The sequence below is a fragment of the Anopheles coluzzii genome, chromosome X, assembly GCF_943734685.1.
Source record: "Anopheles coluzzii chromosome X, AcolN3, whole genome shotgun sequence".
Taxonomy (NCBI): Eukaryota; Metazoa; Arthropoda; class Insecta; order Diptera; family Culicidae; genus Anopheles; species Anopheles coluzzii.
Genome location: NC_064669.1, coordinates 23,306,420 through 23,333,855, shown reverse-complemented (window position 1 = coordinate 23,333,855; position 27,436 = coordinate 23,306,420). Strand labels below are relative to the sequence as shown.

The 27,436-nt window shown below is 39.9% G+C and overlaps 2 protein-coding genes and 1 long non-coding RNA gene across 3 annotated transcripts in view; 2 read left to right on the top strand and 1 right to left on the bottom strand.

Moving 5' to 3' along the window:
• LOC120951927 (dnaJ homolog subfamily C member 16) overlaps positions 1–14,167 on the bottom strand; it is a 53,549-nt gene extending 39,382 nt beyond the window's left edge. The window contains exons 1-2 of the mRNA XM_040370939.2: positions 13,775–14,167; positions 12,321–13,686 (exon numbers count right to left, since the gene is read on the bottom strand). Coding sequence (XP_040226873.1) covers positions 12,321–13,686; positions 13,775–13,962 — 1,554 coding nt within the window. The 5' untranslated portion in view covers positions 13,963–14,167. The remainder of the gene's footprint in view (positions 1–12,320; positions 13,687–13,774) is intronic.
• Positions 14,168–14,255: 88 nt separating this feature from the next.
• LOC120951936 (uncharacterized) lies at positions 14,256–16,018 on the top strand. Its single transcript, XR_005751227.2, has 3 exons — positions 14,256–15,602; positions 15,710–15,800; positions 15,866–16,018. It is a non-coding gene; the product is annotated as an uncharacterized LOC120951936 (long non-coding RNA).
• A 6,001-nt stretch (positions 16,019–22,019) lies between these two features.
• Positions 22,020–27,436, top strand: part of LOC120951900 (surfeit locus protein 4 homolog) — a 38,826-nt gene continuing 33,409 nt past the window's right edge. The window contains exons 1-3 of the mRNA XM_040370905.2: positions 22,020–22,096; positions 22,185–22,222; positions 22,300–22,547. Of these exons, the coding sequence (XP_040226839.1) occupies positions 22,497–22,547 (51 nt within the window). The 5' untranslated portion in view covers positions 22,020–22,096; positions 22,185–22,222; positions 22,300–22,496. The remainder of the gene's footprint in view (positions 22,097–22,184; positions 22,223–22,299; positions 22,548–27,436) is intronic.

Here is a 27,436-nt window from a genome sequence, read left to right as displayed (position 1 = left end):
AATTATAACGATATGAGTGTTGCCGTTTCTATAATTTGCTGACAACTGCAAACCCTGCTGCCGTTTTAGTACAACTCTTTCTTTTCAATTGAAAGTGAACCCGTTGTCGGTCAAGTTCTACATAAACCACTAAAGCACTTGTTGATTTATGCCTATAGTAGGAAAGCCAGTTCTACGCATGGGAAGTACGGTCCATATGGGGCTTGATAACTAGAGGTGTACCAAATGAGCCAGAACCGTACAGCCATTCAGTTGACGTAAAAAATTGAATGAACCGGTTCATAAAATTTTAAGTATGTTGTTGTTTTGATGCATTCATTATCATTTTGAAATAAATAAAAAAACAATTGACAAACTAGCAACATTCAAAAATGTGTATACAAAACAAGAAACGGTACATTTAGCTGCTTTAACGCTATATCGTCAAATAATAAATTTTAAATACAGGTGTCCCCCGAGATACGACTATGTTTGGGACCTAAAAACTATCCTAAAGCAAGGCGTAAGTTGAAAAAGTCGTATGTCGAATATCTATGGATATAAAGTTGATAATCGAAAATGAAGAGTTGAAATCTATGATGTCGTGTATTTTATTTAAAATAATGTTCGATAATGTAATAATTATATTCCAAAAGCCGTACACAATATAGATATTCAAGATAGGGTAGTTGTGGAATATTTGGAAATGTGTGTATAGCGGTTATCAGCCCAGATATTCAAAAAAATACATCAATTTCTTGTCAATGACAACTTTTAACTGTCAAAATCAAAATCGTCGTATCTGCGAATCGTCGTAACTCGAGGGGGTCGTAACTCGGGGGACGCCTGTATTGGCATGATGCTCAGGCCACTAGACGAGCTGATCTGAATTTTTACCGATTTTCGAAATGTGTACCGACTCTATTGCTTGCTATTTTGCCATTTTCAAAAGAACGAATGAACCGAAATCAAGTTCACGTACATTCTGATGAACAACTCGGTTCATTAACGTTCCGAAACGCCCACCTCTAGTACCTAACCTATTCACATAATCAACGAGTATTGCTATTTGCAAAAAAACGAAAGAAATCACGTTCATTTTGATAAACGACTCGATTCATTCACGTTTACTTGAAAGAACCAATGCCCAACTCTAATGAGAAACCATGACGGGCATGTTGTTTTTAGTGCGAGTTGACGACTATACCACGGGCCGTCCCCCACTATTAGTATTACTAATATATATAAGGCCAGAACATTCCATGCGCCAAAATTCGTTCGTCGCGACACCCAATCTGAACTGTTTAGCACTCCAGAGAGAGTTGTCAGTCACTCACTTTTTTATGAAAAATCCAATCGTTCCCGTTTGTATCGAAAGAAATCCGCGAGGTTTTGCGTCGCGGATACTTGTGTTGTACGCTCATTTTGAAATAAGCAACGAACTGATATCGGTGAACGGACTTCATGCACTGGCCGATTACTTTTGTTTTGTTTCTACGTGAGCTCTGCATTCAACAGGTTTATTTCGATGGCACTTCGTTTAAAATTCAAATACGTTGTTGTTGTTTTGCCACAGCTATCGATGCAATCAAAGTAAAAAAAAAAATCTCTGAGAGCTGCTTAAATTATTGTACAGCTAAATCGGCGAACTAATTGATTCTCTCGAATACATATCACTGTTTGTGAGTAATTTTAATTCCAATAGATAGATTATCACTATTCACTATCACTAAGTAACGAAATAATAGTAAACAATTGATAACTATTAAAGGGTTTGCTAGATATTAAAGGGCAATATTGAAGCGGCAAAGACCGGAACGGAACGGAGCGAACGAATTGAACGGAACGGAATGAACGGAAAGAACGGAATGAACGGAAAGAACGAAATGAACGGAACGGAACGGAATGAACGGAATGAACGGAATGAACGGAACGGAACGGAATGAACGGAAAGAACGGAATGAACGGAACGGAACGATTTTGTATAAAGGATCGGAACGGAACGGAACGATTTTGTATAAAGGATCGGAACGGAACGGCCTGCATAAAGAACGGAACTTTTTTACTAGGTTCGGACCGGAACGGCCAACACTAGTTAGAACCCACGACGGGCATGCTGTTATAATGTGCGGAATGATAGCGGTGCCGCGAGACCGCTCCTATCCAGCGGGAAACTTGCATACTGCCACACTGTCTCCTGCCCGATACATACGCTGCAGGCAGGGGGAAGGATGCACCTCAACAATTAAAAAAAAAACACCGTCATGAACCAGCGGCGGATCTAACGGTAGGCGGACTAGGCGGTCACCGAAGATCTCTAGTCTGTAGTATGCCGTTTGTCTACAATTGGACAGAATATTAGCGACAAGGGCCCTCGGAAAGATGGTCGTTGGGGCCCCGTGGCTGGCGAACCATATGCACCCCTCTCCTCCCCTCCCCATGCTGGCAACAATTTTAGGGCTTGTGACCGATGATCGTAGGGGCCCCATGGCCACCGCCCTCCCCGCCGGGAATTTAGGTATACTGTTCAATCTCCCAACAGCTGTGTGTCAGTACTCCCTCCTCCCGGTCAACTGTTACAATTCACAGGGGCCTCAACTCGTCTTTCCGTCTAGGACCCCCGATTCCCCCAATCCGCCACTATCATGAACATCTTCCTTTCTTTAACTGATGGATCATAACATTCCGGAAGAAAACACATTTGGCGACAGTTTTGCACACACACGCACACTCACACCGTTGCGCAGACGGCTCAGCATATCTGTGTAATCTACACCATACGAAAAGAAAAAAAAGCTAAGTGTTACAAAGTTATGCTTAATGCTTAACACGTTCTGTTCGATGGCAGGCCGCAGGGACTGCCAGTGAACTTTCCAGTGTGCCGGTTTCACAAGCAGCTTGCGTTCTAGATGCCGACGGAACGGAAAGCTGATGAAAAACAGCGCCGGGATGAACGTGTCAATGCGAATTAGGGTTCTGCGCGTTGCACAGCAAATCCTCCTGCGTAACCTAGCGATTCGTTAGTCATTTTTACATTGCAGCAATTGAACTTATTGCGCTTTTTTTGTTTGATTTGTGAAAATGCAACTTCATCGCCGCAATGTTGGTTAACGGCATTTTTAGGCGCCACAACAGCTCGCGAGCATTGACCACACGCGAGAAAGAGATAGCGCTATGGTGGGAAAAAGCACAGACGACGGCTGACAGCGATTGGCCGTCTGACGCACCAACACATCCAAACCTTCGACAGCGCGCTCAGGCGAGGGGTATGAGGCGGAGCCAGGGACGGGCAGCTCGACGAGCTGCTCGACAAATTTGCCGTTGGAGGGAAAAAGATGGCATGATAAAATTCTCCGAACGCCTTGATTTCTTCCGTCGCTTTGCGCAGCGGGACACTCCGCACTTTTCGCACACTTCGCACTCCGCACTTCGCACTTGCTTCACTTTATAGGCTACCATATTATAGGAAGTCAGGTGGTGTAATACTGAGCATATTTTGACAAACCGCCTTTTGTTGTACAGGTTCTCAAACCAGGTTGTAAAATACGGGGTTTCGCTAACTAACTCAAGCTTCAACTGTAAGCTTCATTTCCAATTCGTAAAATCTCAATACAACATTGTCAAATGTATGTCGAACGTACACAAAGCAACCAATGACATATCATTAGAGAGAGAGAGAGAGAGAGAGAGAGAGAGAGAGAGAGAGAGAGAGAGAGAGAGAGGATAGAAAGAGAGGGGGGGGGGCTGCACTTTATTCCTCGCTCTTCTTTTCCACTTTGTTCCTTACGGATGGCCCCGGCCCGATAGGTTCGGGTCGACCCGCCGATCACTAGTATGCGCAGCGGCGGTAATGGTTTAAATTGTCACAAAAATCATATTAAGTAAGGAACAAGTAGGTTCAGTTAGCATTAGCGACTCTGATCCGTTGGTGCAACGAGTTAAAGTCGGGGCGAATCAAAGGTTCATAAATTGCTTGCACACATTCATACAACAACACGCCCATCGCCCCCCCCCCCCTCCCGCCCTGTCCCATGTCCCCCTTTCAAAACTTGACTAGGGCTCCGAGTGAAAATTGTAGTTTTTGCATTAAAACATGCCCTGCTATCGCAAGCCTGCGACGCGAATAGCATTTTTCCATGAAACCAGCTGTCTGTTTTATTGCACAATGCACAATCGGTGGCCCCGAGTACAAGCACAGACACGTTTCATCTCAGCCAAATTCAAGAGCGCACACATCCACATCGATGAGATCGATTCTTGCAAGAAACCTCAACCCACTGGAGCGCCGTTTACCTACGACCTTCACAGTTAATAGCTGTTTTAAAGAGACGCGTGCTTGGTGTCAGCCGATTTTTCCTGATAATTTCTCCGGCTACGGACCGCTGTGTTGATATTGTTTAGTTTAGTTTAGTTTAGTTTAGTTTATTAATCGATTGACTATGAAGCCCTCTCGAGTCAAAATTTGTTTACAATACACATTAGATAACGAACAGAACATTTATATATTGTTATTGTTGAACGCATTCCGAACACTTAACAGTGAAGTCAGTTCCGTTATCGTCATTCCAGGCTCGTAAATATCGTCAGCTGAATTTAATAGACGGCACATACAAAGAAGGGGGTTGCGAGAGCCAAATGTTGTTCGGGTTTCAGCGACTGCCAGCATTGGTCGGCGACGGAGTATTCTGGCAGGAACATAGAGGTGAATCCTTGAAAGCAGCTCGGGACAGTCGATGGTTCCGTTTAAGATTCCCGTGATAAATGCCAGTCTGGTGTGCTCAACACGTTCGGCGAGAGGCGGGATCCCAAGCAGCAAACACCTAGTTCTGTAGTCGAGACGACGCGGCCAATCACGAAGGGCGAAGCGCGTTGCCTTCCGTTGGATGGACTCTAGCCCCGCAAGTGCCCGAGTAGATGCTGGCCACCAAACAATGCTAGCATATTCCAGCAGTGGTCTGATAAGTGCGCAGTACAGTGTCTTGAAACACATAGGATCACGAAGCTCGCACGTCATGTTTATGACCAAGCCAAGTAGACGATTGCCACTAGCGACTACTTGGTCTATCTGTTCTTCGAAGGAGAGTTTAGCATCTAGGAGGACTCCTAGATCCTCTACACAGTTCACTCTTTCGAGGTTCTGACCATCAAGCGTATAATTAAACAGCGTTGGAGCTCTTGAACGGCTGAATGAGATTATGGCGCATTTATCGATACAGACGCTTAGTGCGTTACGCTTGCACCAGGAGACAAATTCAGTCAAAGTGGCTTGAAGTTGAAGATGGTCCTCGGGCTCACGGATTTCACGATAGATTTTAGCATCATCTGCGTAGAGTAGGCAACTATTATCCGGGAGTGCCGTGCACAAGTCGTTTATGTAGAGCAGAAACAACAGAGGCCCAGGGTTGCTGCCCTGGGGTACGCCGGAAGAGGTACCGATAGATCTAGATTGGTGGGAGCCCATTCTAACTGCATATGAACGACCACATAAATACGATTTCATCCACTTTACCAGGGGTGGTGATAATCCAAGTCTATCAAGTTTTGCCAGAAGAATATTGTGGGACACACTGTCAAAAGCCGCCTTAATGTCCGTGCAAATGGCATCAACCTGCATACCATCATCAATGGACTTATAACAGCCGCTAACGAATTGCCTCAGATTTGTCGTACTTGATCTCTTAGGCATGAATCCATGTTGGTTGGTGCTGATGTATTTGCCGGCAGATACTATTAATGGTTCATAGATGAGGAGCTCGAACACTTTGGCGCAGGCAGCTAAAGAGGTAATACCTCGATAGTTCACTGCTTCGATTTTGCTGCATCTTTTGTGGATGGGTGTTAGCCATGAGACCTTCCACCGTAATGGAAAGGTTCTTGTGCGCAGTGAATTTTTAAAAATCATAGCTAAAACAGGAGCTACCGATACGGCACAACGCTTGAGAATTGTCGCTGGGATACCATCTGGCCCCTCGGAGTATGACGACTTGAGACGCTCGATTTTTTGGGTAACCAGGGTCTCGGTGACGATAGGTAGCGTGACATGAATTGCATCTGCCGGAGTGTTCACCAAAAAGCAGTGATTATGCCTCTCATTGGAGCAGGTTTCAGATCAGATTGTAAAGGACTTGTGAAGCCCCTCTGAAACCTGCTCAGACCGCTGGGTGGTCTCCGTTTGAGTCAGTTACTGCAAATGTTTGACAAAATCCTTAGTTCAGTTAGAAATGTCAAACAAGAACAAGTCGAGATGTCCAACAACCATCAGATTCCAAATCTGCGTTCTTGACACATTTTCTCTAACCAACACACATTGTCTACCTTTTTGAAACAGTTATAAGTTAAAACACTAAAGGTAATATGTATAAAAAATAATACACTGGGAATATCAGATTGCATTGAACTTCATATTTTTAGAAAGCCTACATAAGCCTGGTATTACCGCTTAACCCTAAATTCAATGACCGCCTCCGGGTAGTTTTTGTACTTTTATTTCTTGATATTTTGCAATAGAAAAGTCGTTCACATTTTTCAAAACATGTTTTCGTTGTGTCCTCGAAAAAAATTGATTTTTTCGGTGTTATTCTATTAGTTCCCCACCTTACCGGTTAGGTAGAATTGCAGTTTTGCGAATTCTAACGCATGTATTGTTTAGTCTGCTCGACGTATTAACATTACATTTTTATCAAAGATGAGTCTTGTTGCTATTTAACTATTCAAAGTTGAATTTTTTGTTCTTCAATTTATTTCATACATGTTAAAACATGTATACATGTAAAAACATGACTGTGCCCCCGTACGTAGGACTGACTATCCTATTATGTTTAATAAATTAGTCAGTGCAAGCCAAACCCCCTAGAATGGTGCATTCGTCAACTCGCACGACTTAACACCATGCCCCATGCCATTATATCATACGTTTTCAAAAATCTTTATCTTGAGGATGGTGAGTAAACACGAGCATTACGGGAAAGATGGACACTTGTCATAAATGCTGGATAAAAGTTATTAGTGAATTATTCAACAATATAGTATCCAATCTGGAGGTGTGACAACACATTTGGGAACCATTTTTGGCATGATTTCTATCAAATTTGTACAAACAAATTTTCAATCGTGTGCTCGTTTGTTGTTGCACGAAATTTCAATCGTGTGCTGGTTTGTTGTTGCACCAAATGTTTTTGCACGAAGCCGAGACACGAATATTACCTTCTTTACGAGACACGAATTAACTACTTTCTTTCACTAAACTGTAAAACGAATCACGAAAGTATATTTCTACGCCTTATCACTGCAAGATTTATTTTAACTTCGATAACATTCGGGAACACGTCTGCACGATACGATGACTTTGGTAGAAAGAGAGCGATTCCCCAGTCGCTTGATCCTTTTGATCACTCTCTCACCGGACGCTAGAGATCGCATTCCTCTTGCATCACACGTGGTGGCGAAAAGTGTCGTCACGCGATTAGTCGAGAGAGATTATAGTATCAACGCGTTCGAATTCGTGTGCGAATTCGGCTTATAGAACGAACGCATTCTCAAGCGTTGGATCTAATTTGGTTACTATGGATCTAATGCTATTTAAATATGCATTCTTTATAACTTCGGATATATAAAACATCCGCTTACAACTGATGAAAAACGACAAAAAAAAGCTTTACAAAAATTGCTTTCTGGTGGTTTAGCTTCATGACACTAACGTGTAAAGACTTTGCCCCGTGGCAAAGATATTTTTCATCTGCTATCAATTGTTGATTAACAGATGTCATCACACAACCTTAAAAAAGGGTTACCGGAAGTCGTGGACCAACCAGTCACAGGAGAAAGCATACAAATCTACGAAGAACGGATTTCCTGTTAAACAGCAGCCATGCATCATGCTATTACTCGCACGACGCTGATGATGCACCACACGAATAGATACAGGAATCAACCATCAGTGCCAGAGTGGGAACCCAGTCGCCCGGGAGGAATGAAGGTAGAGGCCCGAAACCAAAATGCAAAATGCCAAAGTACATGGCGATGGCGAAAATTGCTAAAGGGGACAAACATTATCAGTTCTGTTCAAAAATTGGGATCGCTCACTAAATCCACAGTTAAATTCGACACGACCACAACTTCACGAGAGATGAATAACAAACGACGTGTGCAAGGAAGAACGAATAGTCACACCATACCCGGTTTATTTGTAATTAAAGGTGTAGCATATCTGTGACAGACTTCTTGAAAACACCCGAAAGACGCATAATAAGCAAATCAGGCGTTACTGCAACAAACTAGGTGAACCGAGAACGCATAGCAAGTTATAAGCTCAGCGACAAAAACATCCATTCTTTAGCAGCAATAGTTGAAACCTTCTTTCACAATACAGTAAACTACACAAAGGTTATCCGTGTAAAAAAATATTCGACCGCATGTCCTCGGCGCGGACCAGTGTGTTTCGAGAAATGTGCCGCAGATTCAGCATTGCATCCAATGAATTCAGGTATCATCAACGTTTTCAGGTATCATCAACGATTTCAAGCATCATACCGCAATCTTGGCTTTGTCTAAGACAGATTCGGGAAGGGGTCCCGCGGTCTTGAGATAAAGTGTGAAACCCTGTAATTAGGACAAATACACATTACAAAACCAAATGTACGAAACCCACAACTTATCTTGAGTATAAATAAAACCAATTCCGACCATGGCAAACCACATTCGTTCGGACTGTGAGGATAGGACTATGCCCATCCAACATATATCGACTTCTCATTTAAAGAGTTTAGTTATGCCCCTCTACCCATGGTAAGGCCTCTAATCTCGAACGTTTCCAGTAAGGGAAACCTCCTAAATGTTTCTATGATCGCCTGGACGATCAAGTGTCGAAAGTCCGCTCGAACAAAGTTTTTAAAAACTGACCCACCGCGACGGTACTCGAGGTACAGTTGTACGATCATCGCATTCTTTTTCTTCATCTATTTGGCGTAACGTCCTACGCGGACATGCCGGCCTATACAGGCTTTCGAGACTTAATTATTTACCACCTAGCCGGATAGTCAAACCTTGCTATGGGGAGACAGTCCATTCTGGGCTTGAACCCATGACGCGCATGTTATTGAGTCGTTCGAGTTGACGACTGTACCACGGGACCGCCCCCAGTTTACCACATCGCATTACAAAGGGTTATAAAATTTACATGGTGTTTAACAGCCAAGCTACACGTACCGGACGACATCGGATGATGCCACAAAACGAAGGACCGCAGACAAGAAATTCCCGTCGGGCCAGGCCGTGTCGGATCACAGCGGTCCGATTTGGTATGAGATTTCTCAGTTAGAGTTAACAGATTTATGGCATCGTCCGATGTCGTCCGGTGCGTGTAGCTTGGCCGTAAAGAATCTTCCAATCCAATGAACACATTTTGAGCATTTGAATGTATAGTTGTAGTGAAATAATTCTTAAATAGAAGGCCCCCATTTTGCCCCACATGCCTATTTTGTCCCGCTTTTCCTTACAAAGTCGGACAAATCAATAGGACCACTTATCAATTTATTATTCACTTATCATATTTCATGACTTAAAGTGAAACAATCTTTACCCAATTTGCATAAAAGCACTTTTCGGATGTTGGCTTCAAGTCTGCTTTTAAAGTTTGTTGATAAGTTAACAAACAAAAAAGTTATAATAAGAAATATTAAAAAAAAAACCCAAAAATCATGCGCCAAAATAATAGGACCAGTACAGAAAATTTTAATATTTTAACCATTTATCATTATTAAATCACAGCTCCGGCTTTTAATTCGCAATGTGGCCAGCCCGTACATTTGAAAAACTAAATAAAATAACAAAACAGCCTTATCCTGGGCTAACTTGGCAGCATTTAATATTTGGTAGCATGCCCATTGTTCCGGATGACAGCTCGCATCCTTTTAGGCATGGATTCCACCAAATCGATGGTGGAATGCTGTACCTTGCATTCTCTATATGCTGCCACAGTTTCTCTTTAGTTCGAGAACCTGCCGGTGAAAGCTTAGCTTTAACAATCTTCCACAGGTTCTCGATCGGATTCAGGTCAGGCGATTGTGCAGGCCAATTCATGACGTAAATTTTTTTATCAAACCATTTTTTAACCACTTTTGCGGTATGTTTTGGATCGTTGTCATGCATGAATTGCCATTTCAATGGCATCTCCCACTCTGCATGAGGCAGCATGACAGTTTGGATGATGTTTAAGTATCGGTGTTGGTCCATGATATCTTTTATCCAAAAGATAGGACCGACACCGTACCAAGAGAAATATTCCCAAACCATTATGTTGCCTCCGCCGTGCTTCACGGTTTTTAAAGTGTACTGTGGCCGGTAGGCGGTATTCTTTGGACGACGCACAAAGCGTTTCCCATCCGAACCTACCAAGTTCCGACCACTCGTCCGGACTCGTTTGGACTCGTCCGACCACAGTACATTTCTCCACTTGTTCAGGTTTTCACCTGCCTAGTCGTAGTGCTCTCGAGCAAACTGCAACCGGGCTTGAACGTAGCACCGTCGAAGCAACGGAACTTTGCGGGGATTCCGGCCGACCAGGTTGTTTTCAAATAGGCGACGCTGCACTGTCCGATCACTTACAGACAGTTGCAGCTCGTCCCTAATTGCCCTGGCCGACTTGAAAGGATCGGCCTTGCACAATCGCGTCATCCGAGCATCATCCCTAGCGGATGTCTTGCGTGGCCGACCCGTTGGTATTTTCGTGCCCGTGCTATACAGCGCGTTACACACGAATGTTTTGGATCGGCCAAGTATTTCCGCGATTTTTCGCTGGGAGTACCCAGCAGCGGACAAACGTTTGATATCTAAACGCTGTTGTTGTGTGGAGTGTGCACTACGGCCCATCGTTGGAATTCCTTCAATCAAGCGCTTGAAGTAGTGCACTTAAAAATACACGAGCTAATTGATCGTATGAAGTGTTCTAGGCAACGGCTAAGAACACAGTGTAAGCGATCCAGCGCTGTGACGTGCTTTTATACCCATAGACGAAGGTACTCACCACTATTTCGTCTCTCAGTGCAAAGGGAGCTAAAAACCCTCAAGCGAGTGCCGTAATCTCGCATTAGTAAATTAGAGCATGTTAATTAAAGACACAGCGAATTGCCACTGCGCTAAGCGTTTCTACAAAAAAAATGTATACGCATTAGTTCACTAATCTAAGTTAAGTTATCCGACAACTCAATAACATCAAAAACTGTGTTTTAATAATAATAAATGATAATTATTTTAAAATTTTCTGAACTGGTCCTATTATTTTGGCGCGTGATTTTTGGGTTATTTTTACATTTCTTATCATAACTTTTTTGTTTCTCAACTTTTCACCAAACTTTACAACCATTCATTCATAAAACGTTCTTAAAGTAAACATTCTAATAGTGCTTTTATGAAAATTTGGTAAAGATTGATTCACTTTAAGTAATGAAATATGATAAGTGAATAATAAATTGATAAGTGGTCCTATTGATTTTTCCGATGGAGTTTGGAGTCGATGTATATGGAGTTTTTTTACAGGGGATCTTTGCTGGAGCCGTCCGCAAAGTTCCAACTTTTTTCAAAATTAAGTTAAAGGGATTTTAATACTGTTTTGTGCAAACAATTGTAAATATAAGAATATAAAGAATATAGGTATATCTCTGCTCCGCAGGAAAAATTATCCCAAAACAAGGGTTATTCATCTAGTTATCAGCAGGTTTGTTTGAGCAGTTTCAACTGCTAATATAGGATTTTTACTTGATTTCGCAAGCGTACCATCATTTACCTGCTACCGCAGCAATTGACAGGACAACGGGATCAGTTGTTTACGGAACGTCATCACGCTTAAGGCAACCTTCGCACTTGATATCGCGGACGGCTCCAGCTAAGATCCCCTATGAAAAGACTCCATATGAGGCGAAGAAAATGAATGCGACGACATAGAAAATTATTTCGGGCCAAATGAAGTAGCACGTCTGAATATAAATACGTCTCAAGTGCAGTGGACATAATTGTACACGGACTGAGCGGCCGCGGCCCGTCAATTTAAGGGCCCTGTGGATGGTAGGCATATACAGCATATACAACAGTGAGTATAGTAGTATCATCGAGAACTTCGGTGCCCAATAGGGGCCCTACGGACGAAGAGACTCATACTTGGTGTTTGATGATGATGTGCAAAATGTGTCATTATCATAGTTTTATCTCCCTTTCCCTCCCCCCACGCGACGATTGAATCGGAACGGAGAACAAAAGCACTGTCCGAGACTCTCTCGGGCAAATAACTGGATAGGTTAATAACTCTTCGTTTTAGTTTCATAAAATCTCTTAAAAATTAGCATAGTTACCTTGACTTCCGTTTCAAAACTAAGCGCTTCCGTGGATCGTAGCAAGCGATGAATTATTGAATCCAGTTTTTGTTTTGTATTGTTGAAATATTGATCGTGTGTGTCGTTTTCTAAGACTTTCTCTGCTTCGAGAATAGTTTGATCGACCCATTCATAACGAATATGTTTGGTATCTCGACGCCAAAAGATAATAATCTGCAGCAGTGTTTCTTTCGATTGATTGTGTTTTGAAAAAGCGCTGATGAAATCATTCTGTTTTTCTTGATAGATGTAAGCAAACCGTACTTTCTCTCGATTATAAAGAGATTCTAAAGCTATCTTACGCATTACAGTACGTGCTCCATCATGCAATCTGGTATTTTCAGTAACTAACACAACGCACAATTTTTTACGAGGGCGATTCCATTCAGCTGGACATACACTTTCCAGCATGTCTTGGGATGAAAGTCGTGGAAGTATGAGATATTTGTTGAGTGAAATAATATTGTTCAACGTTGTTGAAGGAATATCAGACATTGTGACCGTCGCAATTGGTTGAGGCGGAAATTCATTAAAAATAAGTAATGTATCAAGTTCAGGATGTGCTTTAAATTTAGCTTGAATGTATGCAGTTTCTTTAGAGTTAAGTTCAACAAACCCAAATACTACTCGTTCGCGAAAGTAATATGCAGTTATAAGATAACGTAGTCGTGGTTGCATTCTTGGTTCTAAAATTAGAGCACGAACCCGATTATCAACCCATCCGTTCAAAAATTTGTCAAGCGTATTATCTGTAACAGGTGTCAATAATTTATAAGGCATTTTTTGTCTTATAAAATCCACAACGTGCTGTGGATTGAAAACACTATCTTTGTAAACATAATTATGGTCATTTAGCACCATAATTACGCATGGTAGCGAGTGTACACCGACTTTTCTTACAAGTTGTTCTTCGTGGCCGGCATTAACAGTGGCAAAAGTAATTCCATATGGTTCAAGCGTGTCTATTAACTTTTTGAAAGAATTTGCAGCTTTCATACATGCAAAGCACCAATCGGCGTAAAACATGATTATCTGAGGTGTATGACGACTTTTCGGTACAATGTTGGTTTCATAGTATTTTGTGGTAATTGAAAGGCGATGATACAAGCTAATATCTTGATCATGATAATTGAAGTTATGTGCTCCATAGAAATGTTCAAATGTGTCCTTGAAACGACCGTAATTATTATATTCTGGACGATTATGATCGAGAACTGCATCTTCGTTTGTTATTCCATATTGGTCAAAGGCTCGTCTACGTTCCGAATCTGATAGCAATTCGTAGGATTGTTTGATTTCTACAAATCTTGTTTCAGCTTCGGGATGTTTGGATTTATCAGGATGCCTGTAGAAAAATCAATCATTTTGCATAATTTTGTATTCTCTTTGGTATCGCTGGGATTTCATTGCGATTGATTTGTATCATCACTTACCATTCTTTTGCCAATTGTTTATAAGCACGACGTATGTCCTGCATGGATGCTCGTTTATGTACCCCTAGAATTGAGTAGGGATCACTGGACGCACTTAAACTTAAGCAGATAGAGGCAAAAAATACTAAAAGCCTGATCCAATAAACTAAGGATTTCGAATGACGATTATTAATTGCTTTGGTCTTCATTTTTTCTCATTAATCTAACGTGTTTATGTAAATTTTGTGTATCTATACGTTTTTCCGCAACAGCACTTTATAATGCTAAGCAACACAGCGAATTTGTGACTAGAACTTTTCCTTATTCATGGTGTTATAAGCTTAAAATCAAGATACAATGAACACATAGCAGACACACCATGAAAATTTCAACAAATAATCATGCTGCTGTAGAACAGACGTCACTTTGACATATGCGTAAAAAATACCAAGGTGTATGTACTTTGAAGAATAATTGTCATCGCGTTTGCCGGGCACCATCATTAAGCGAAAGGCCACGGGAGTGACAAAATGCTGACAAATTTTTCAAAATGTGAGCTTTTGTCACTTTTTTGAGCTTTTGTCAAAATTTTGTGACCTGGAGCAGCCAGGAAAAAAAGTTGACAAAAGTTGACAAAATTTGACGTTCGTGAAAAAGCGTAAACAAACAGCTATTTGGCGCAGTTGTGACCCATTGTTATGATAATAATGCTAAAATGCATGATTCTAATTGATTTATGTACTTATTCCGTGCTTCTGAAACAAAATATCGATGATATTCAGATGTTGGAGCTTTCTGTCGCTCTTGTGTATGTTTTTGGTGCGGCCACGAGAAAAGCTCTTTTTTGCAGTTGACAAGCAATTTTGACAAAGTTTAAAAATTTTTCAACATTTTTTCAGCTCCTTGGCCACGCGCTAATTGGGACTTCCTAGCCAGACAAAATTAAGAATTTAACCGTAGTGTCTACGATCAAAAGAATACAGTCTGTTTTCGAGTTACCCGGCGTTGTTGTTGTTGTTTATTTATTGTTTATCAAATCGAACATGTCAAATCCCATATATTTCTCATGTTCGATGTTGTGTTCGATTGCTGCTAGAGCGCTGCCTTACGCGGTTTGTGCGTTCCCGAGGAATCCGCGTAACTCGAATATCCGTCCCGCTTGGCAAAGAGTATTAGTAACTCATTTTGATGCCTCTCGCTACCCCTGGCCCTAGCTTTGAAGGAATCATGCGACACACTCGCACTCCACTACCCCATCCCATGGAAAAACGCTCCCACCATTGAGGTGTTGACCAAAATTTCGCTGTGTGCATGAGACACACACTCGCACTCCTCCCGCCCTCCACAGCTGAACGCTCCCACCGTTGCGAAGATGGGAGAATTTTTGCTCTGAGCGTGAGACCCTGAAGCGCAAGAGATGACACTATGTGTGAAAGACAGTCATAATTCGATATGGTCAAAATGCGCCGATTGTCGTTTCATTTATCTGGTAATGATGTATTCACTTCATCAAAATTTTAAACGTTCACAACTAGGCTGATAACAATATTTGAAATTTAAATCAGAATAAAATCAATTCATTTGAAGTAAAATAAATACCATTATACTTTATTTTGTCCATATGATCAACACTTGTACATAGTGCCATTTACTTTGTGTTCTTCACTCTCGCGCTGTGTTGTGATCGTTCGAAACTCATTGCCAGAACGAATGCAAATCTCATTTGGGAAGGATTGGTGCCGGTAGATGCAGCGAAAATTATTAAATGATAATAGAAAAGTGGTTAAATTAATCGTGAAAGATGTCAACGCAGGCGTAAATGCAGTATGTTTTGTTACATGATCTACGGGTAAGTGTATGCATAAGAAGAAGAATCTTCCAAATGATGTTTGTGTTCTAACAATCGTACTACTTTTAATGTTTGATTATTCTTCTATTATTTTCCATCACACGTAGCTATTTCATCACCAAAGCTTCTGATAACAGATCAAAGGAGATGGATAGGGCATACAGAGTCGCCATTTAACTTAAAATATCTTCTTGATCGGTAAGTTTTAAACAGTACTAGTTTTGTTCACCATTCTAATGCTCGATATATCTTTCATTCCTCAGGCAAACACATCAAACACCAAGTGTTTCTCTTCCAACAGCACGCGCCATCGGTGGAGCAAGCAGCCAACGTTTTGATCGCCAGTACGCGCCATCAAGAATTGAAATATTCCCGAATAGCTCTGTGAATAAAAAACTGCACACTTACTGTCGGAATTTCCTGGAATTTTTTTATCGGTCTACGCTCGCGGGAATGGTGGGTCCGTTGAGGAGAAGGAAAGAAAGGGTGGGAGCGAGGATTAACCAAAAACGCGGCATTGAGAATGAGGGGAGGTGCGATCAGCGCTCACGCTGGGACACTCACGATGCTTGCAATAAAATGTTAACAAGCATCGATTTCAAGCATGGATGTCGCGCGACATATTGCCAAGCGGGGTGTAAGTCGAATTTCGAGATTTTCAGTCAAATGACATTTGATTACTCGATATTTTTATTCAATTTAGTATTTGTAAACACTTAATCATTTATTTGATACGATTAGTGCAAAACATGATGATATTTTTGGCTTTTAAGTGGATTAAATTTAACAGCAAAAATGAAATTATTACTGCATTGAACAAGTGTTGAAGCAAATTGCACTGATTTGACATTTGATGTGTCAAATTAAGAAAACCGCGTATCTCCGAATCCGCGTAAGTCGAGAACCGTGTAACTCGGGAATAGACTGTACATGTTGTTCTACGACCGCCTACCATAGTAGGATCACACATTTTGTATGGGTCATTTCACCCTTGCGGATTCAATTGCTAATATCTCTTAATCTGCTCATCGTGTTTGCATGATATTTTTATCTAAGCTGCATCTTCTTGCAGTTTCTAAACCCAGTTTTTCTGGAATTTTGAAAAAAAAAAATATTTTTTTTTCTTTGTAAACAAATTGGCCCTTAATTCTACCCAAATAACTAATTCGAACTCTACAGCTGATTTGAGACTCTTTAACGAAAAATCGTTATGATGTCGTACTTTGTGGCTGATTAAGAGATAAGAAGTACTTTTCGGAACTATGGCACTTTTTAACTAGTAATCGGTACTCTTTGGAACCTTGCGGCTGATTAGCACTATGTGTAGGGTTCATGATGGAACTTCAAGGCTTGTTAAGAAAGCGTACCGAACTTGGTGGAACTTCATAGCTTTTTAACCCTTTTCCAGGCAACCGGCTACCCGGGTAGCCAAATCGATTTTGATTCATCATTTCTCTGATGCTAGGAATCCGATTGACTTGAAATTTTGTATATTTGTGTGAAGCACAGCCATCTTTGTCTGAAATTTTTCGTAGATTTTTTGGAGTATAATTAAACTATTTTTAAGAATTATTTTTTCCAATACCCCTATTCCAGGCAACCGGGATACCCGGGTAGCCAGCGACTTTGGAGGCTTATAACTTTTGAATGCGTTATACAATATTGGTGCAATATTCTGATGAAAATTAAACAAACTTATGCAGTTTCTATAACTGTGCACAGATTGGTTCAACTCGCTACCGTTTTTTAGTTATAGCTTTTCAAAGTTGGCAGGATTTTTTTGAAAATAATTACAAAATGTGAAAAATATTTTTTTCAGTACTTTACAAAATTTTTACAGCAAAATGGCTCCAAAAGCTTTGAGAACTGTATGTTACACGTCTTTTTTTAAATATTTTAGAATTTTTCTATGAGCCATAAAAAAGATAAAGGAGTTTTGATTTGATTTGAGGAGTTGAACCGAACCAAAGCTCTCCTCCAAGCGATGAAGCTCAACTGGTTGGGGTATCCCACCAACAGATAGCGCCACCAGCTTTTTTGCTATTTTTACAATATATGAGTCGCTTGCCGTCTGCTAAACGAAGTCTTTCTATATTCCGTTTAGGTAGTGAGCTTGAGTCGTCTAGAAGCCGTTTAGTGGTCGTTTAGTGGATTTGTGGCACTTGGGTCATTTCCTCTGTACTGTTCTCAATTAGGAAGAATTGCTTAACCAGCTCATTTTGACACGCTAAAGATCGCTGCTCTAATTCGCCTAATTCGTCTTTCAAACAGCGCCTGAGCAGCTTCCTTATGCCACGATGCCAGGGATTATTTTTCTTTGTGTTTTATTTTCAATCAAGCGTCATCGATGAAATAAACAACAAGATTTGTTTCGTTTAATCACATCCCAAGTGCCACAAATCCACTAAACGACCACTAAACGGCTTCTAAACGACTTAAGTTCTCTACCTAAACGGAATATAGAAAGACTTCGTTTAGCAGACGGCAAACGACTCATGCATTCTAAAAATAGCAAAAAAGCTGGTGGCGCCATCTTTTTGTGGGATACCCAACCAGTTCAGCTTCCTTGCTTGGAGGAGAGCTTTCTCATTTCCTCTGTACTGTTGTATGGTTTCGCATTGAAGTTATGCATCGCTAGAACTAGAACGGCGATACGCTTGTTTAAATACTAAACTCCAACGCAAACCACCAGCACTGAAGGAAGTGAGATTTGAGTAATGGTCGTTGGTGTTGGTACCCACGTATCTGACCACACGACCATTCATGTAGATTTTTGCTCGGAAAGTTAGAAGGCTATTTAGGTCATGATAAGATGAAACTTTTCGAAACACATTGCAAGAAAAGGATAGCAATATAATGATGAGTTGTAATACGCCATCTATTGATCAAACCAATGAAGCTGTGGAGCTTTCATTTTTTTCTATGGATATTCAATTTTCCAGTCGTTTAAGCTTAATCTGTGGCGCTTGGGATATGTATATTTTTAAATCTTTAAATTTAAATTTTAAATTTTTTTTTGGCCGGTCTCGTAGTACAGTCGTCAACTCGTACGACTTAACAACATGCCCGTCATGGGTTCAATCCCCAAACAGACCGTGCCGCCATACGTAGGATTGACTATCCTGCTATGGGGGGGAATCAATTAGTCACTGAAAGCCAAGCCCACAAGTGGGTACAGGCAGGCCTTGACCGACATCGGTTGTTGAGCCAGAGAAGAAGAAGAAGATATTTTTAAATCTTTTGTATTGATGAATTACACAAAATTTTACTCAATGTACTGATAATTCACAATCACTTCACTCATTATTCATTCTTCAATTAACGAATCTAACTTGTGCAGCAGCAATGAGATTATTGCCGGCGTGCGTCTTTGACACTTTGACAAGAGCCACCTTGTACCGATGTCATGCATTAAAAAGCTATAAAGTTCCACCAAGTTCAGTACCCTTTCTTAACAAGCCTTCAAGTTCCATCATGAACCCTACACATAGTGCTAATCAGCCGCAAAGTTCCAAAGAGTGCCATGTGCCTGTTAAAAAGTTCCATAGTTCCGCAAAGTACCGTCTATCTCTTAATAAGCCACAAAGTACGACATCGGAACGATTTTTCGTTAAACAGCCTTAAATCAGCTATAAAGTACGAGCTGGTAGGTAGTGGTTTTAGCCACTTAATTAATTATTTGATATGATTCTAACTGAATATAATAGTTTTAAACCATTAAAATGGTTTTGATCAATTGATCAAAAGGGAAAATGTTGTACATTGGACAATTGATGTGTCAAAGCAGTACAATTTTCTCACAGAACTGTTAAATTAAGAAAACCGCGTATCTTTGAATCCGCGTATAACAGGTACCGTGTATCTCGAGGATAGCCTGTATTTTCAATTAAAATAAAAAAATCTAAAAAAATATTAAACACGTGTTACATACATTTCCCACAACTACTAGAGCCTTTTTGCTGTGACAATTTTTAAAGTACAGTCTGTTTCCGAGTTACACGGTTCTCGACTTACGATTCTCGACTACGATTCTCGACTTACGATACACGAAAATAGTGATATTTGGGCTGGACAACACGATAAACACGAGATTCGACATACGCGGAAATTCAAAATACAGTGAAGCGCCGTTTATCCGGGTACCTTTTATCCGGCTTTCCGTTTATCCGTGCTGTTGAGAAATGACAGCTCAATACAAAGGTGACATTGCGTTATGAGGAGGATATTCGAAAAAGCGTTTATAAGAGCACATTGTCATTACAATAAACACTATAATTCATGGCAAATTTCAAATATTCTCATTGGACAAACATGAAGTTAACGAAAACTGGGTTATTTTTATCAGAAAATAAGAAAATTTTCCAAAATCTAATCCGGAATCGGTAATAAAACAATCGTTTGACTCATTACCCGTGTTATTCGCTTATCCGGGCGAGTTCAAGTCCCGAGAAGCCCGGATAAACGGCGCTCCACTGTACATGGTTTTTTGCGGCCGTTTTCGGTCCCGATTAAGGCCCGTGTCTGTGCTCCATCGCATGCGATTTTATTGCACGTGCTGTCAAACGCTTTTTCGTATCATATTGCAATTATTTGGATGATTTTAATAATATAACGATTGTGAAAAATTAAGTTGAGATCGTTTCTACAAAACACCCCGCATTTAGTTTGACAGATAAAATCGGATGCGGCGTCCGACGAGATCAAATTTTTTTTTTTTGCTTCAGAATATTTCATCGATATTGGAATGCGTATTCAAAAGTTTTAAGCTTCCAAAGTCGCTGGCTACTCGGGTAGCCCGATTGCCTGGAATATGTTGTTTTTAGGCAACCATGTGACAGAGTTAGGGCGGTGGCAACGCTTTTTCGCATGCGATTTTATCGGACGGCCTGTCAAATTTTTATATGGGATTTGACAGATAACGTCGGACGACGAAATCGCACGTTCGACGTTATCTCTCAAATCCCATATAAATCGCGTCCGATAAAATCGCATCCGATGAACGTTGCCACCGCCTTTAGCCCATTTCCACCACCTGATATGTTTAATCCACCTTGGTTATATTAAGTCTAGAACTGTCATTTTGCTCTGAACAACTTTACCTTGTCGTATTAAAACATCTTGGGTTAATCGCAACCTTTCAAACCGTTTCGTAACCGTTCCAATAGACATAGAGCGACAATATCACGCGCGACTGTTTCGCGCGCGACAAAACATAGATCAAAATTTCATTCCGCGTAGATTGAAGTAGCTCCTTAGACTAAGTCAAGCAACTTGTTTTAAGCAATGTGGAATTTAGAGGAGGTGTCTTCTTTGCCTTTGGCATGTTGTCATTTTGAGATTCAGTTCGACATTAGCCATCGATATTTGTTTACAGGCAGCAATTGCATTATATCGTGTAAAATGGCGATTGATGGATTGTGGATGCAAAATACAAATTTTTAGTGCTAAACAAATAATTTATCATATTCGTATACCAGCAACATTTGTCGCATTTGACAACTGCCGTCGATCCTGGTTTTGTGCTTTTTTCAAAAGCCTCCCCAAGTGACATTTTCGAGCAGATTGTTAGCGTTTTTCGAGTTGCTGGAAGCTTAAAGAGCAGGCTTAAAATTGGCTTAAAGAGCAAGCGATATTGCAGAGTTTAAGCTTATTATAACAGTTGAAACGTCAGTGTGAAGCGTTTTTTCTGGTGCCATTTTGAGAAATGTCATCACGTTGTGCACAAGCTACCGGCCCAAAACAAAACATGCGTACTGTTCAATCCATATTAAACAACAAGTTTATTATAAAACACTCTTTCACGTTGTTTTGTTATTTTCCCTGCGTTTCTCAGCTATTCTGATGCTCCTGGATAGATCGTTTATTTCTTTTTACTCAGTGTTTTGGCTGTTGAACACCGAGGACGAAACTGCAAGCTTCTTGTTTGTCCGGCTTCTACCGAAGTTCTGACATAAACTTCAACGCTTCAACACATCGTTGTTCACTCACACACCCATGTTTTCAAGCGTTCATATGAGGCAATGGGTTCAATCGAGCTGTTCGCAAGGAGTTTAAGCTAAAAATGTAGAACAGTTGTCACCTGGGTCGATACCCAATTGTTCTACACGACGACACCTCCTTTCTTTCCACTTTGGATTTAAGTTTGAAAACATTAAAAAAATAAGTTAAAATGCGTTCGAATCTATTTTTGCGTTTGGCATTAATCTGGCTCGTAAACAAACATCATAATTTTATTATTTTGTATGAAGCAGAAATGTCACGCGAGACGAGTAGCTCTGTTTGCAAAATTGAGCTACTTTTTGTCGCTTCAGGCTTCTTCGCGCGTGACATTTTCGCTCTATGTCTATTTGAACGATAATGTTGAAGTTTTGACAACAAATGCGGAAGTACAAGAAAAATTGCAATAACTGCAATAATTACACATCACACTGTTAGCCTTACACCTTCGATTAATGCTGGGTTATTTTCCTGAATAACGTGTAACATAAAAAGTAGTATGTATTGTTTAATTCACGGTTGAGCTCTTTTAATATCTTTATTTTGTATAGTAAATGAATTCCATATTATACAAATCTCTTTAAGGGCTAATTAAAAATAAATTCACATTCGTATATTAATTGGTAAGATGGTATTCCGGATCGGACAATAAATATAAAATAAGTTCATATTAATGTGTTACTTTTTCATTTGTCAATAGGTTTAACAAATCTTTAACTGGATAGCTATTACAAATCATTCGGATTTCGGATTTCTTTGCGGACAAATATAACTTAAACTCCAGCGTGTCATTTTATCCACAAAGCAATTGAAAAAATCTGGAATAAGTGGATGAAGATTAATACATCACACATATTTGATTAACAAAAACATCTTAGCTGTCAACGACCATCAACAATGAATATACCCAATCAATATATAGAAAAGACTGAAGAAGTTGCAGATCAGGTATGCTATGGAACACATTGGTCAATAACCCATCATATAAAAATACTTTTTGTGGACATCTTCGTTCAGCAGTCTTGCAGGCCGTAGTTTAATCTTGATTATTCAGTCATATATTTAACACGTTGCTATGAGATTGTTTTCTTTGTCCTTATTGATATCAGCGGTGCGCATTCAGAATGTGAGAGAGATTGCTTCTAGACCCAAACAATCTTCCTCGACAATTTTTTGCGACACTTTCTATCTGTCAAACCGTCCTTGTGTTAGCACGAATGTATTGCTTACTTCGGTCGTAATGTCGCTAAACGCGAGCGTTTTCTTTCTATGAAAAATTCACAAACCCGTGTCAATCACGGTTGCCTCTGATGTTGTTCTATAACTGAGATGTTGTTTTAGAACAAAGAGCTCGCAGAATATTTGTCACGGTACAAAAGTTGGTCGTCTAGAAGCAGTGTAAGACGGTTTAATAAGTTCATATAGGGACGTCACACGAGGCGTAAACTCAAAAAGTTTACGCTTGATTTGTATGGGAGAGCGTAAACTTCCTGCCAAAAGATTGTATTGTTGTATGGCTGAAATCCAGTTTACGCCAAAGTTTACGCATCGTTTGACGTCCATATTAGAGTAAACTAAGACCAATTACATTTATTCTACACTCAGTGTAACCTCGTTTGCACTAACCAATGGCTAGGGTAAATGTACCTATAGTGGTGGTAGTACCAATAGTGGTGCTATTGCTCTAAAATGCGGTTCATAGGGCAAATTAAAAGTAATTAAGTTATTTAAGTTAGTGTTAAATGTTCTCTAGCCTTTTACAAAGGGTTTAAAATTTAAATGAGGCCATTCCGTTACTTAGTGATCGAAAAATCCATTATTTTGTGAAATGGGTCAACATTTTTCCAAAATCCTTAGGATTTCATAACGAAACTCATTTTTCTGTTAACGTTCTAAACGACCACATAACCACGCAATTATTAGTTTTTCAACATAACTGTTATGTAATGTTATTGTTTTACTAAAATTATCTGCCTTTTTACCATATTTATGCATTTTTAAGTGTTTTTACCATAGTGCCATTATAGGTACACAAAACAGGCATGTTCCTATAGTGGTTATAGTTCTAAAATCAATAAATACAGGTCGTTTTAGATTTTTTCGAGAAAATTTTTGGCATGAGGTACTGTTTTCACTAAAATAAGCAACAGAAATGATTTTTACGTAGGTAATTTACCAAAAACAGGCCAAAATTCGCTTATCTGGCTGAATGATAAATTGATAAAACATTACAACCTTCAAATCAAGCACACTCTTCCGGGTGTAGGTTGACGACAGGTGTGATGCAGTACATTAGTGAATAGTTTCATCAAGCAAATTTATACATTTTTTACGATCAAATTCCGCAAGAAACTAACATTATGGCAGTAATTTCATTTCATTTCATTTCATTTATTTAATACAATATCCGCCATCAAGGCTAAATATAACAGACTTAAAACTAATTAAATACTAACAAATAAACAAAATAATTCATGAAAAACTAAGCCTAACTAACCTAGTCTTGACCTAGCAAAAAAGAAAAGAAAAAAAAAACAAGGGTAGAGCGTAGAGACTATCATAAACTTAACAAAAAAAAAAAGAGAGTAATAGAAAACTAAGGAGAATAATTAAAGGGAATTAGAAGAAAAAATACGGTTACGGAAAGAGTTGAGAGAGGAGTCAAAATCAAAGAGATAGTAAAAGTGGTTAAACAACCTGAAACAGGACAGAAGAGGGTCATTGAAAGTATAAAGAATATGACGTGTTTCAATTGACAGAGGATCACGTGGACGAAGAGAATGAGAGGGAACATACATCGAGATGGACGAGAGTAAATCAGGAGCATCAGTAGCAGAAAGTAATAAGCCACAGATAAAACAAGCCTGAAACACTTGGCGGCGGAAGCTTAAAGAGTGAAGATTGAATAACTGCAATCGCGTTTCATAGGGAGGTAGTGAGGCAGCACCGAACAAACGACGAAAGGCAATCCTGGTAAAGAGGCGCTGAATGCTTTCAATTCTCGAACAGCCATCAATAGAGGGAGGATTCCAGATGATACTAGCATATTCAAGAATAGGCCTTACCCAAGCACAATACAGGATTCTTAGGATGCTTTGATCTCTAAAAATAGAGGTAAAACGTAAGATAAACCCAAGGGTTCGATTTGCTTTTAGTAGCACCTCATCAAGCTGCAGTTTAAAGTTAAGACGACAGTCAAGTATAATACCAAGGTCACGGATGGACATAACACGAGAGAGGGAAGCGCTAGAGAGAGTATAGTTAAATAAAATAGGAGAAAGCGAGTGAGAGAAAGAAATAACAGAACATTTTTCGGGACACAGGCGAAGTAAATTGGATGAACACCAATGAACAAATGCATTGAGGTAATGCTGAAGTCTCAGACAATCAGAAGAAGAAGACACAGGTAAAAAGATTTTGATATCATCCGCATAAAGGAGATGACCATCAGGAGGTAAAACATTACAAACATCATTGATGAACAAAGAAAACAGAAGTGGACTTAGCACACAACCCTGAGGGACACCTGACGTACAAAAAAACTCCTCAGATAAGTACGACCCGGTTTTAACCCTGCATGATCGATTACTTAAATATGAGGACATATATATAGTAATCGTTGCTATTCATACGAAAACAGCTTCGAAACTAAGTTTCATTTATATTATACACCGTTTTTGATGCATCTTTGTTTACCACCACTATAGGAACACAATACGACGACTATAGGAACCATACCACCATTATAGGTACAACGAAGCAATCACAAAAATATGTAATTTTCCGTAAATTTGATGTGTTTCATGGTAAAAATGGTTGTGATTGCGAAGATAAAACATATTCCAATTGCTATGTGTTAAAATATTCAGAAATTGTCGTTTCTGACACTTTAAATCCATTAAAACACATCGGTACCACTACAAATTGCACCACTGTTGGTACATTTACCCTATTTGATTAGAACTACTATATTGCTATAACCAACCCACCACAGAGTCATTCTCAGTTTCACCAAGAACCGAACCCGGTGACCGGATGGTGTAACTTTTGTTCTTCCATCATTCTTGATAGTTGATGGTTGGTTTGATACAATCGTTGAAAATTCTTCGTTTATCACCGTTCATTTTTTTGTCCATGTACCTTTCATGACCTACGATATTTGAAAAATCCCTGTTTTGAATGGGTGTGTAAGATGCCGAAAACTGAATTGATTTGCACAAAACCCCGTTTGCAACTTCTTCGGAACAAATACCGATCGTTTGACATAATACGAGTTTTTGATCGGTCCGATTTGTTGCTAGGTGTGGTAAAGCAGTTAGGCAAACTCTGAATGACATATTTCCGTCTTCGAAGGTCCAAAAAATCGCCAGGAATTCGCAGGGGCTGTCCGTGTGTCATCTCGGCGACGGAACAATCGATATCTTTCCCGTTAGCTGTTCGCAAGCCAAACAGGACCAACGTCAGCTTTTCGCACCATCGTTTCGAATCGACACAGGTGAGCGACGTTTTTAACGTTCGATGAAAACATTTTACAAGGCCGTTAGCTTCGTGACGGTACGCCGTAGTACGAATACGAAGAGCCCCAAGAAGTCGTGTCAATTCACGAACAAATCGGATTTTTGTCGTTGAACTGTCGTGATTGTTTCTGGAACACTAAACTGAGATTTCCAAAATTCACAAAATGTTTTAGCGACTGTTTCAGCTTACATATCTGGCTGTAAGTACCGCTTTCGATTTGACGACGGAACTGGTCCAACCAAATCTATATGAATATGGCGGAAACGACTTTTGGGAAGTTCTAATTCGCACAGTGCCACAGATGTGTGAGAGCGTTTCTACATACACCGAGACTGCAGCTGAGAAAAAAGCTGACAGCATGCTTTGACAGCGACTGACAGCATTTTCGGTGAGAGAAATCTCCTCAGCATGCAAAGAACGGAGGAGCTGAGAAAAAAAATAAATTGGCAGTTTATGGCGAACGATCAATGGGGGCCTTCACGATTCTAGTTAGTTTTTTGTATGGAGTTTGACAGTTGGAGGCTGAAATCATGTAAACAATCCATACAAAACCACACAAAAAACTAGCCTGCGATTTTCAGTCTAGAAAATTTTAGCCTAAAAGCTAGAATTAGATTCGAGTACCTGCTCGAAAACACGGGTTTGTTTACATTTATCCCAAATTGCATTTAAGAAATCAGGTGATCGAATCTGGAATCAAATTGTATGTAGTCCAGGTGGTCTCATAGCATTTTTTATAACCAAATTTGAATATCACTTTTTGACAGAACGAGTGAAAACTTTTGCTCCAACGAGCTTTCTGGAGGCTTGACGAATACTCAAAACACTCTTACAATCTTCATTCAGAAGCAGAAGCGATAAAAATCAGCCTTCTAAATTCATGCACCTTGGGATAAGCCCACCTGTATATTACAGGGCTTTCCAATTGAGTTTAGACTAGCAGCATACTTTTTTTTAATAGTCGCAATAGATTCTTGACTAGCATCCTCTATTTTTGATTACGAGCAGTGAATTATTGACTAGGAGCAATTGATTTCAGCAGACCGGTTGCTGGCGAGGAGTGACCAGATTGTTTTTAGAGGTTATCGGTAGTAAATCTAAAGCAAATTCGGTAATTTTCAGTAAAAACATCTTTTTATTCACTCATAAATTTTATTAAATTCCAATTTTATGGTTGAACGGTCAATACTTAGAAAAATAGTTGATTTTTGGTTAGAAAAACTGAGTTTCAGTGTGCTAAATTGTAAACCGATATTCGATCGAAAATCGATAGAACTACATATGGTCACTCTGAAAAACTTGCTTAATCTAGCTTTTGG